Raw genomic sequence first — 12257 nt, 5'->3', positions numbered from 1 at the left:
ATTTTTCCACCTCAAAATCTGTTTTGGAATATAGCAAGGAAAAAATAAATAATTGACTAAATGTTGAATCTTCTGATTCTGAGCATTTTTCATTTTCCTGTGGCCTCTGCCCCATGTTCCAACTATTTCTAGATTGCTCTCCTTAGAAGCAGTTTGGTATGTACTCTAGAGAAGTATTTGTTTTAATACAAGTTCAAACCAAATGTAATTAGTAAAACAAGCTTCTGGGAGAAAAAAAATTGTATTGTGCATTCAATGCCAGTTTTCAAATTATTCATTTGGTTGATGCCTCTTATGCAGATAATTAAGAAATAACTGCACCCTGAGTGTAGACATTCAGAAATTAAAATGTGTATATTGTCCACTCTAATGAGACAATACCTACCCCGTGAGGAAAAAGTCACTCTACTTGGAATGCTCATAATTACTTTAACCTGAGTCATTCCCACTGGTAAGTTATTAAATTCCTAAGTGCTGGTTCTATCAAAATGTGTTTCTTCTCAAAGTAAGGTGATATACAACTGGGGCCTTGAAGGAAAGGTAAGTTTTGTATAGGAAAATAAATATAGAGAAGGAAAGAAGATCAGAGGCAGAAAGAAAAGGAAGAGTAGAAGATGGAGAGGGAGAAGGCTAGATGGTGGTCAGGCCTGACGGTGGCTATAGGTCCCAGAACCCCAACCAGGAAAGGTAGCAGGCTATTCATCATGCATCCTTTTACAAGTAGCTGTACCTGGTTCCTGAACAATGCTGAATAATATCTAGGGGCTGCACATCAAAATAAAATAAGTCCCAGACAACCAGATACCAGAAAGAGATTATTTCTTGAATGGCCCCTGAGATTCCAGGTTTAGGGACAGTTCTATGATAATTATCCAAGAAGCTGAATACAAGTTTCCCCACTCTCCGAAAGTAAAGATTTCCTATCAAAACTTTCATAAGCAGAAATGGTGTAAAGCAAGAATCAATTACCTTAAGACACATCTTGCTGACAGAGACGCACAAAATAAATGGAGATAAAGCACAGATACAGACACAAAGGGATGGCAGCTTGACGCTGAGATGCAGGGTGTAGTTCCTGGGGAAGGAGCTTGTGGTGCCACTCTCGCCGCTCGAGATGGGGTACATGCTGCCTCTATAATGGCTCACTGCAAAAAAACACTGATGCTATTTTCACTTTTCACCGTTTTTTGTAAAAGCACAAATACTCCTCAGATTTCTTTTAGTTAACAAAAACAGGTACTAATGTAGGTCTTTTGTAGAAGTGACGTGGCACAAAGGGAACTTCTGAAAAGCAAGGGATACCTGTATGTATTATTATTCTGGACCCTGAATACTTCATTCTCTTAGACTTTCTTTGATCTTGGGTCTTGGCTTTGTGTCCAACTGCCAAGGGGTTTAGGTAAAAGTGAAAGAGAGCTTCCTTACAGCTACTGAAGAGGTAGCTGGAGTAGTAGGTGGGCTAGGAGAGTGAGGAAAATGGGAATTTGAAGGCTGTCTAAGTTTCAGAGCTCAGGGACAAGGCTCTTTCCATTGCACATTATTTTAATAAGTTTAGAAAAATGGTTGTGTTTCAACAAAGCACTGTGGAAACATACAGTATTCTTTCTCAGTCATGGTACATACAGGTAGAGAGGACATTTGTTTTTAAATGTCCAGTCACATAAATTAACTGGAGCTCCAGACTTTAATTTTGAAGGAAAACTAGACTGGATCTAAATAATTGAAGACAAGCAGAGAAAACATCTTAATAAAACTTCATAATTTGACTCGCAGTTCCTTGAGCCATTAGTGCTTACTCTTATTAGGTACATGATTACCAAGTGATTGGTGAGTATCAGTTAATAACCTGAACATTTATAGGGCCTTTTTACCTAGCTGAAAGCTGATTGTTTATTAGAACTACTTTCATCCATTTTCCCCAACCTGAATTGCCCATTCATCCTCTGTTATTTTCTATCTTTTTAAAATATTATTTTTATATTACAATGCATGCCCCCAAAAATGCCATACGTTTGTATGGTGCACTTCACAGAGAACTTTCACAATAACTATTGAATCTATATTATTTAGCTTCAATTTTAAATTAAATCTGTCACTGTAAATCCCTAGAAGATAGTGGTCGAATTTATGTAAATTCTCTTGATACAGTTCATAATCAATAATACTTTTGATGATGATGCTTTTTTTTAGGTAAAGATATATCTGATTTTTAAAATGTACCATAAGCAAAGCCTTTTCAACTCTGTTCACAACATAAATTTAACCACAGAGGAAAGAGTGGTTAATATTAATGAGGAAGATGAATGAACCAGACCAAGGCAGCCAAGACTGTTCAATATTTGCAATTCTATACTTTACATTTGTTAAAAAGTTTAATTAATTTGGTGAATAAGTGAGCTGTGGGCAAGTCACTTACTAGTTCTCTGAAACCAGTTTGCCTTGAAATTATTAAGAGATGTTTAATTGATTTAACTTGAACTAAGAGGACAAGGCTGAAACACTTTGCATCAAAACAGAAGCTTCACTAAAATGATTTGATGTACCCTGAGCCCTATAAGCTGAAAAGAAGATGAACAAAAGCACATTAACCCTAACTGCCTGGTCCAGAAAGCCTCCTGAATGAGATGGGACCAACCAAGGAACTCTGATTTAGTTGCTGCTGCTGTCACCTTACATAACTTTACATGTTATTTCTGCAAACACTTAATAGCTATACCAAAGACCAATTCCCCCAAATGGGTACAAATCCAAAACAATTTTCATTTCTTTATTGTACGAACTAACAGACTGAGTGTATTTCTTACATGAAATATAATTGTTATCATCATTTATATTTTATATTTTATTTAATTTTAATGGCAATATATTCACAAGGTACAAGAATCAAATAATATATAAAAATATACAGTAAGAAGTATCATACTCACCCCACTTCCCATCACCACTCCAACAGGTAATCACTTTTATTAATTTCTTCTAATCATTTTAGAGTTTCTTTGGCTCTAGAAGCAAACATGAATATGTATTTTTATTTCCTTTTCTTTTTTCCACAAAAGGTTGCATGTTATATAGTCTGCTGTACACTTTTTTTTTTAACTTAACGATGTAGTTTATCCTGGAGATCTTTTCATATCAATTTTTCTTTGGTTTTGGTTTTTGTTTTTAACGGCTATATGCTATTCCATTGTATGAATATGCCATAGTTGGTTTTTTTTTTTAAACTATGTCCTTGTTGATTTACATTTGGGTTGTTTCCAATCTTTTGCTACTGCAAACAGTGCTTCAGTGAGTAACCTTGTTCATTCATTGCAATGTTTATTCTAAGGCCATGCTTGTGAATGTTTTAATCATCACAGCCATTTTATATATTACCATTTCATAACATTTAAGCATGGCTAAATAGATGCAGCCATGGGAACATAATAAGAACCAGAAGAAACAAGCACCTTTACGCTGTGACCTACATCTTATGTATCAGATGCTAGATGCAAACTACCAACCTCATTAAGGGCTAGAGTCCTCATATTCATTATTTCCTCTTTTGACAAAAAATTTTTTTTTAATTTTTAAGAATTCATGGGTCAGGCTCTGTTCTAAGCACTGGAGATACTGCAGTAAATAAAGGTGGCAAAGTCCTAATTTTATGGTACTTATACCCTAGTCGAGAGATGCAGAAAATTTATAAATAAATACATAGCAGCAGCCTTTCTCTCTCACAAAAACCAGAGGAGACCAGGTACAGGTTAAAATTTAGAAGGTCCTGGTGAGTAAATTGCCCTTCATGTCCATAGTTTAGAAAGAGACAAGCAGTTGCCATTAAACCTCTGGCTTCCCTAGAGCTGTGACTCATACATTTTTTAATTATTTGTGGACAAATTTTATCTTGCCTGTTTATGGTCACACTCCCAATTGAGAAAACTCCATATTATAGAAATGTTGATTCTCAAAATTAATCTATACAAATATATGCAATTCCACTCAAAACCTCAACAGGATTTTTCATAGAACTTGACCAACTGATTTTAAAGTTCACCTTGCCCTACCTGATATGAAATATACTATAAAGCTGTAATAATTAAAACAGTATGCTACTGGTGAAGAAACATTGATGGGCAAGGATAGAAAGTCTATAAACATTCTAATATGTACAAGAGAATTTAATACTAAATTGACTGAAACTGCTGTTTTTAGAGATCATAAATGGCTGAAAATTGCCAATTGTGTATGGTACAGTCAAAGGTACGATAACATTTTACATAGGGTAACATTTTACATAGATAAAAGACAAATTAGCCCCCAAAATCGACTGTCCATTTTGGGAGAGGGGAAATTTGGTTAGATCCTTATCTCATACCAAGCATAAAAATAAGTTATTTTATCAATTGTATTAACAATGTAAATATTAGAAGTATGTACAAAAATATATATTAGTTAAGGTATTTAGTGGCTGTAACAGATAAATCCCCAAATCTCAGCAGCTTAAAAGTCATGCAAAAGTCAAAACACATGTTTCTGATTGTGTAGCTCTTCTCCAAGAGGTGATTCCGATTCTAACACTTTCCATATTGTGGTTCCACCATCTTCAATATATAGCTCCCCATTTCTCCCTGGGGGTTATATTCCTTACACACAACCAAAAGGAAAAATAGTATAAAAGATCGCACAGGCAAGTCATGGAAAATGGCACACATTCCATTAGCCTCTGTCCACATTCTGTCAGCCAGAACTCAATAGCACAGCCACACCCAGTTGCAAGGAAGGTTGGAATATAAAGTCTGGCTATGTGCTCAGAAGGAAAAGGGAAAGAGTTGACTGAACAGCTAGCCTGTGTCCACTTCATCTATACATTTTTATGCGGAGGAAAACTAGGAGCATATGTTTGTGGGCTTGTGGTAAGGAAGATTTTCTTAGGCCAAAAGTGAAAAAATGAAAGATTGGCAGACTTGACTTCATAAAGCATAAAAACCTAACCATAAAAGACACCATAAGCAAAGTTTAAAGGACAAATGAGAAACAGGAAGAAAATATTTATAACATATAAAGCAAAAGATTAACATTGCAGAATACAAAAGTTACAAATGACCAATAAATATGTGAAAAAGTGCTCAATCTCACTAGAAATCAGTGAAATTCTACTTTAAAATGAGGAAAGGATATTTTTTACCCATCAGATTTGTAAAAAATCTCTAAATGTTTAAAATATCCAGCAATTCCTCTTCTAAATATCTATCTTAGAGAAATGCTTCCCAAAATGTTCAAAGTGAAATGAAGAATTTTGTTGTATCATTTACAATAATAAAAAATTGGAAACTACATAAATGTTCATAAAGAAAAGAATGGTTAAATAAACTTCACTACATCAATATAATGGAATATTATGCAGTAATTTTTTATGTAGATATAGACACACAACATGGAAAGTTCTCCAAATATACACTAAGTGAAAAAATAAGTCACAGAACAATATATACAACATGGTCCTAATTTTGCATATATATGTATATGATTCCTATATGAATATTTAACTGTAAATGTGTGGAAAATAAAATATTAAATATCCTGAAGGATACACACCAACCTGATAAGTGGTTTTTCCCCAAGGAGGGAAGCGAAATGACAAAACAGGAGGGAAGATTAAAGGGGATATTTTCCTTATATAATCTGTTTTCTTTGAATTTTATTAGAAGTATATAATGTATTACTTGTTTTTTTTAATTTCAAAATATTTTATTTTCTTTTATACTATAAAATACTATACACAAATACTATACACAAAAATTTTCTAAAACTAGAGCAATATAACTGAACACGCTTGCTTGTATTTTTATTGAGATATAATTGACATATAACATGAGTTTCCAATGTTTAACATAATAATTTGGTATTTTTATATATTGAAAAATAATCAAAATAAGTCTAGTTAATATCCATCACCATACTTAGTTAAAATTTTTTTCTTGTGATGAGACTTTTTAAAAAAACTTTTAATTGAAGTATAGTTGATTTACAATGTCATGTTAGTTTCAGGTATACAGCACAGTGATTCAGTTAGACCCATATATATATTTTTTTCAGTTTCTTTTCCCTTGTAGGCTATTATAAAATATTGACTATAGTTTCCTGTGCTCTACAATAGATCCTTGTTTGTTATCTATTTTATATATAATAGTGTGTATATGTTAATCCCATCCTCCTAATATATCCCTCCCCCATAACCATAAATTTCTCTGGATATATGCCCAGGAGTAGGATTGCAGGATCATATGGTAACTCTAATTTTAGTTTTTTAAGGAACCTCCACACCGTTATCCATAGTGGCTATACCAGTTTACATTCCCACCAATAGTGTAGGAGGGTTCCTTTTTCTCCATATCCTCTCCAGCATTTATTATTTGCAGACTTTTTGATGATGACCATTCTGACCAGAGTGAGGTGATACCTCATTGCAGTTTTGATTTGCATTTCTCTAATAATTAGTGCTGTTGAGCATTTTTTCATGTGCCTGTTGGCCATCTATATGTCTTCTTTGGAGAAATGTCTATTTAGGTCTTCTGCCCATTTTTTGACTGGGTTGTTTGTTTTTTTGATATTGAGCTGTACAACCCATTTGTACATTTGGAAATTAATCCCTTGTTGGTCGCATCATTTGCAAATATTTTCTCCCATTCTGTAGGTTCTCCTTTCATTTTGTTTATGGTTTCCTTTGCTATGCAAAACTTTTAAGTTTAATTTGGTTCCATTTGTTTGTTTGTTTGTTTTGAACTTTTATTTTTTTTATACAGCAGGTTTTATTAGTTATCTATTTTGTACATATTAGTGTATATACGTCAATCTCAAGCTCCCAGTTCATCCCACCACCACCACCCCCCTGCCCCCACTTTCCCCCCTTGGTGTCCCTACGTTTGTTCTCTACATCTGTGTCTCTATTCCTGCCTTGCAAACCAGTTCAGCTGTACCATTTTTCTAGATTCCACATATATGCGTTGATATACGATATTTGTTTTTCTCTTTCTGACTAACTTCACTCCCTATGACCGTCTCTAGGTCCATCCACGTCTCTACAAATGACCCAATTTCGTTCCTTTTTATGGCTGGGTAATATTGCATCGTATATATGTACCACATCTTCTTTATTCATTCGTCTGTTGGTGGGCATTTAGGTTGCTTCCATGACCTGGCTATTGTAAATAGTGCTGCAATGAACATTGGGGTGCATGTGTCTTTTTGAATTATGGTTTTCTCTGGGTATATGCCCAGTAGTGGGATTTCTGGGTCATATGGTAATTCTATTTTTAGTTTTTTAAGGAACCTCCATACTGTTCTCTATAGTGGCTGTATCAACTTACATTCCCACCAACAGTGCAAGAGGATTCCCTTTTCTCCACACCCTCTCCAGCATTTGTTGTTTGTAGATTTTCTGATGATGCCCATTCTGACTGGTGTGAGGTGATACCTCATTGTAGTTTTGATTTGCATTTCTCTAATAATTAATGATGTTGAGCAGCTTTTCATGTGTCTCTTGGCCATCTGTATGTCTTCTTTGGAGAAATGTCTATTTAGGTCTTCTGCCCATTTTTGGATTGGGTTGTTTGTTTTTTTAATATTGAGCTGCATGAGCTGTTTATATATTTTGGAGATTAATCCTTTGTCCATTGATTCGCTTGCAAATATTTTCTCCCATTCTGAGGGTTGTCTTTTCGTCTTGTTTATAGTTTTCTTTGCTGTGCAAAAGCTTTTAAGTTTGATTAGGTCCCATTTGTTTATTTTTGTTTGTATTTCCATTACTCTAGGAGACGGATCCAAAAACATATTGCTGCGATTTATGTCAAAGAGTGTTCTGTCTATGTCTTCCTCTAGGAGTTTTATAGTATCCAATCTTACATTGTGATGGAACATTTTAGGAAGTGCAAAATAATAATTTGACTCTGGTTTCTTATTCTACATGTAAGGAACTTGGAAGTTGCCACTCCCTTCTAACAAGTAAAAAGCAGAACATACTGAAACATAAATAACTCTTCTAGGATTTCTTAGAAAGATGAGGACACAGAGCAAATAGCTACCCACAAGACTGAAGACACAGACAGGTGAATACAGGGAGTCACTGCTTACTAGAGCAGACTCATAAGTGGAAACCTCCAAAGGAACAGTGCCAGGTAAGAAAATCTGAACTGTAATTGACAAGTTGCTATAGGCTAGGTATGGACAAGTCTGAGAGTAAAACATCAGGGGACCCAGTCACAGGGAGAATTTTGTAAGATTTACCCCAGGAGCTCTACCAGGTCCTCACAGTAAATTAAGAGGAAAATCCCCTCATGCTCTGGCAATGGGAAGGAAAAAGGAACCATATTGAAATATGCCAGGGACTTCCCTGGTGGTCCAGTGGTTAAGACTCCACACTCTCAATGCAGGGGGCCCGGGTTCGATCCCTGGTCAGGGAACTAGATCCCACATGCTGCCACTAAGAGCCCACATGCCGCAACTAAAAGATCCCACATGCCACACCTAAAGATCCCGCATGCCACAACAAAGATCCTGCACACAGCAACGAAGATCCTGCATGCCGCAACTAAGACCCAGTGCAGCCAAATAAATAAATATTTTTTAAAAAGAAAAAGGAAAAAGAAATATGCCAGAACATTTTGTTCTTCTTAACAAGGCCTGCCCTCAGGGGAAACTTAGTTAACCAGAATCTAACCTGCTGGAGTATTATCACCTCCTTCCTGAGTCAGCTCTAGCCTTCCACATGGGAGAAGAGAAATACCCAACTCCAGCCCAACTCAAACTACAGAAAATCAAAGCTAAAGGAAAAAATCCTGAAAGAAGCCAGAGGGGGGGGAAAAAAAACACCTTACTTACAGAGGGGAAATGATAAGAATTAAACTCGATTTCTCAGGAACCAGGCAAGCAAGAAGAGAGTGGAGTGAAATATTTAAAGTGTTGAGAGAGAAAAGTCACCAACCTAAAATTCTGTACCCTGCAAAATTATCCTTCAAACATGAAGGAGAAATAAAGACTTTCTTAGACAAACAAAAATTGAGAAAATGTGTTGCTAGTAGACCTGACTTGCAAGAAATGTTAAAAGTTTTTTAGAGAGAAAGAAAATATGTCAGAAACTCTGATCTACATAAAGTAAGGAAGAGCACTGAAGAAGGAATAGTGAAAGTAAAATAGAAACTATATTATTGAGGTATAATTGAACATTAGTTTCATGTATACAGTGTAATGATTTGTTATTTGTATATATTGCAAAATGATCACCACAGTAAGTCCAGTTAACATTCATCCCCATCATGATGAGAACTTTCAAGATCCACTCTCCCAGCTACTTTCAAATATGCAATATAGTACTATTAACTATAGTCAGCATTCTGTACATTACATCCCCATGACTTATTCATTTTATAACTGGAAATTTGTACCTTTTGATCCCCTTCACCCATTTTTATTATTCTTAATTGATCTAACGGATAAATTTTTTTGTTCCAAATAATAATAGCAAAAGTGTATTCAGTTATGTATATATATATATATGCTTGTATATGCCTATATATAGTCATATATATATGTATGTATGTATATATGTGTTGTGTATATATATATAGATATATATATATGAATGACAGCAATGATACTAGGGATAGGAGGAAAGAATTAATATTATTTTGTTATTATAAGGTACTCATCCTACCTATAAATGGGAATAGTGTTATCTGAAAGTGGACATGAATTCGTTGTAAGTGTATATTGCAAACTCTAGGGAAACCACTAAAGAAAAATAAAAAAAGAAGTATAACTGATACGCTAAGAAGGAAGAGGAAATGTAATCATATAAAATGCTCAATTAAAACCACAAAAAGCAGAAAAAAGAGTGGAAGAAAAAATGGGAACAAAGAACAAGGGGAACATATAAAAAACAGTAACAAATATGGTAGTCATTAATCCAAATATACCAATAATCACTTTGAATACCAATAGCCTAAATGCACCAATTAAAAAATAGGAATTGTCAGAGTGGATCAAACACACAACCCAACTATATGTTGTCTACAAGAAATCCACTCTAAATATAAAGACACATACAGATTAAAATTACTTCAATGGAGAAAAATATACCATGCTAACACTAATCAAAGTAAAGCAGAAGTGGTTATATTAATGTCAGACAGAGCAGACTTCAAAGTAGAGAGTTATCAGGGGACTTCCCTGGTGGTGCAGTGGTTAAGAATCCGCCTGCCAGAGGGAGGGGCAAGATGGCGGAAGAGTAAGACGCGGAGATCACCTTCCTCCCCACAGATACATGAGAAATACATCTACACGTGGAACTGCTCCTACAGAACACCCACTGAACGCTGGCAGAAGACGTCAGACCTCCCAAAAGTGTGGATGAAAGGCTCTTGGTGCTCCAGCCAGGCATCAGGGCTGTGCCTCTGAGGTGGGAGAGCCAACTTCAGGACACTGGTCCACAAGAGACCTCCCAGCTCCACGTAATACCAAACGGTGAAAATCTCTCAGAGATCTCCATCTCAACATCAAGACCCAGCTTCACTCAATGACCAGCAAGCTACAGTGCTGGACACCCTATGCCAAACAACTAGCAAGACAGGAACACAGCCCCATCCATTAACAGAGAGGCTGCCTAAAATCATAATAAGGCCACAGACACCCCAAAACACACCACCAGACGTGGACGAGCCCACCAGAAAGACAACATCCAGCCTCATCCACCAGAACACAGGCACTAGTTCCCTCCACCAGGAAACCTACACAACCCACTGAACCAACCTTAGCCACTGGGGACAGATACCAAAAACAACGGGAACTACGAACCTGCAGCCTGTGAAAAGGAGACCCCAAACACAGTAAGATAAGCAAAATGAGAAGACAGAAAAACACACAGCAGATGAAGGAGCAGGGTCAAAACACACCAGACCTAACAAATGAAGAGGAAATAGGTAGTCTACCTGAAAAAGAATTCAGAATAATGATAGTAAGGATGATCCAAAGTCTTGGAAATAGAATAGACAAAATGCAAGAAACATTTAACAAGGACGTAGAAGAACTAAAGAGGAACCAAGCAACGATGAAAAGCACAATAAATGAAATTAAAAATACTCTAGATGGGATCAATAGCAGAATAACTGAGGCAGAAGAACGGATAAGTGACCTGGAAGATAAAATGGTGGAAATAACTACTGCAGAGAAGAATAAAGAAAAAAGAATGAAAAGAACTGAGGACAGTCTCAGAGACCTCTGGGACAACATTAAACGCACCAACATTCGAATTATAGGGGTCCCAGAAGAAGAAGAGAAAAAGAAAGGGACTGAGAAAATATTTGAAGAGATTATAGTTGAAAACTTCCCTAATATGGGAAAGGAAATAGTTAATCAAGTCCTGGAAGCACAGAGAGTCCCATACAGGATAAATCCAAGGAGAAACACACCAAGACACATATTAATCAAACTATTCAAAATCAAATATAAAGAAAACATATTAAAAGCAGCAAGGGAAAAACAACAAATAACACACAAGGGCATCCCCATAAGGTTAACAGCTGATCTTTCAGCAGAAACTCTGCAAGCCAGAAGGGAGTGGCAGGATATACTTAAAGTGATGAAGGAGAAAAACCTGCAACCAAGATTACTCTACCCAGCAAGGATCTCATTCAGATTTGATGGAGAAATTAAAACCTTTACAGACAAGCAAAAGCTGAGAGAGTTCAGCACCACCAAACCAGCTTTACAACAAATGCTAAAGGAACTTCTCTAGGCAAGAAACACAAGAGAAGGAAAACACCTACAATAACAAACCCAAAACATTTAAGAAAATGGGAATAGGAACATACATATTGATAATTACCTTAAATGTAAATGGATTAAATGCTCCCACCAAAAGACACAGACTGGCTGAATGGATACAAAAACAAGACCCATATATATGCTGTCTACAAGAGACCCACTTCAGACCTAGAGGCACATACAGACTGAAAGTGAGGGGATGGAAAAAGATATTCCATGCAAATGGAAATCAAAAGAAAGCTGGAGTAGCAATTCTCATATCAGACAAAATAGACTTTAAAATAAAGACTATTACAAGAGACAAAGAAGGACACTATATAATGATCAAGGGATCGATCCAAGAGGAAGGTATAACAATTGTAAATATTTATGCACCCAACATAGGAGCACCTCAATACGTAAGGCAAATACTAACAGCCATAAAAGGGGAAATCGACAGTAACACAATCATAGTAGGGGAC

General features: G+C 35.9%; 1 protein-coding gene across 3 annotated transcripts in view; it reads right to left on the bottom strand.

The window, feature by feature from the left end:
* RMI1 (RecQ mediated genome instability 1) overlaps positions 1 to 12257 on the bottom strand; it is a 389280-nt gene that overhangs the window by 284475 nt on the left and 92548 nt on the right. For all 3 annotated transcript variants that reach the window (XM_061200541.1, XM_061200542.1, XM_061200543.1), the window contains 2 exons: positions 2928 to 3002; positions 970 to 1145 (listed from right to left, as the gene is read on the bottom strand). In XM_061200541.1, the coding sequence (XP_061056524.1) occupies positions 970 to 1125 (156 nt within the window). In that variant the 5' untranslated portion in view covers positions 1126 to 1145; positions 2928 to 3002. The remainder of the gene's footprint in view (positions 1 to 969; positions 1146 to 2927; positions 3003 to 12257) is intronic.

The sequence above is a fragment of the Eubalaena glacialis genome, chromosome 9 (genome assembly GCF_028564815.1).
Source record: "Eubalaena glacialis isolate mEubGla1 chromosome 9, mEubGla1.1.hap2.+ XY, whole genome shotgun sequence".
Lineage (NCBI taxonomy): Eukaryota > Metazoa > Chordata > Mammalia > Artiodactyla > Balaenidae > Eubalaena > Eubalaena glacialis.
Note: the sequence above shows the minus strand (reverse complement) of the source record. Positions and strands in the feature narration are given on the sequence as shown.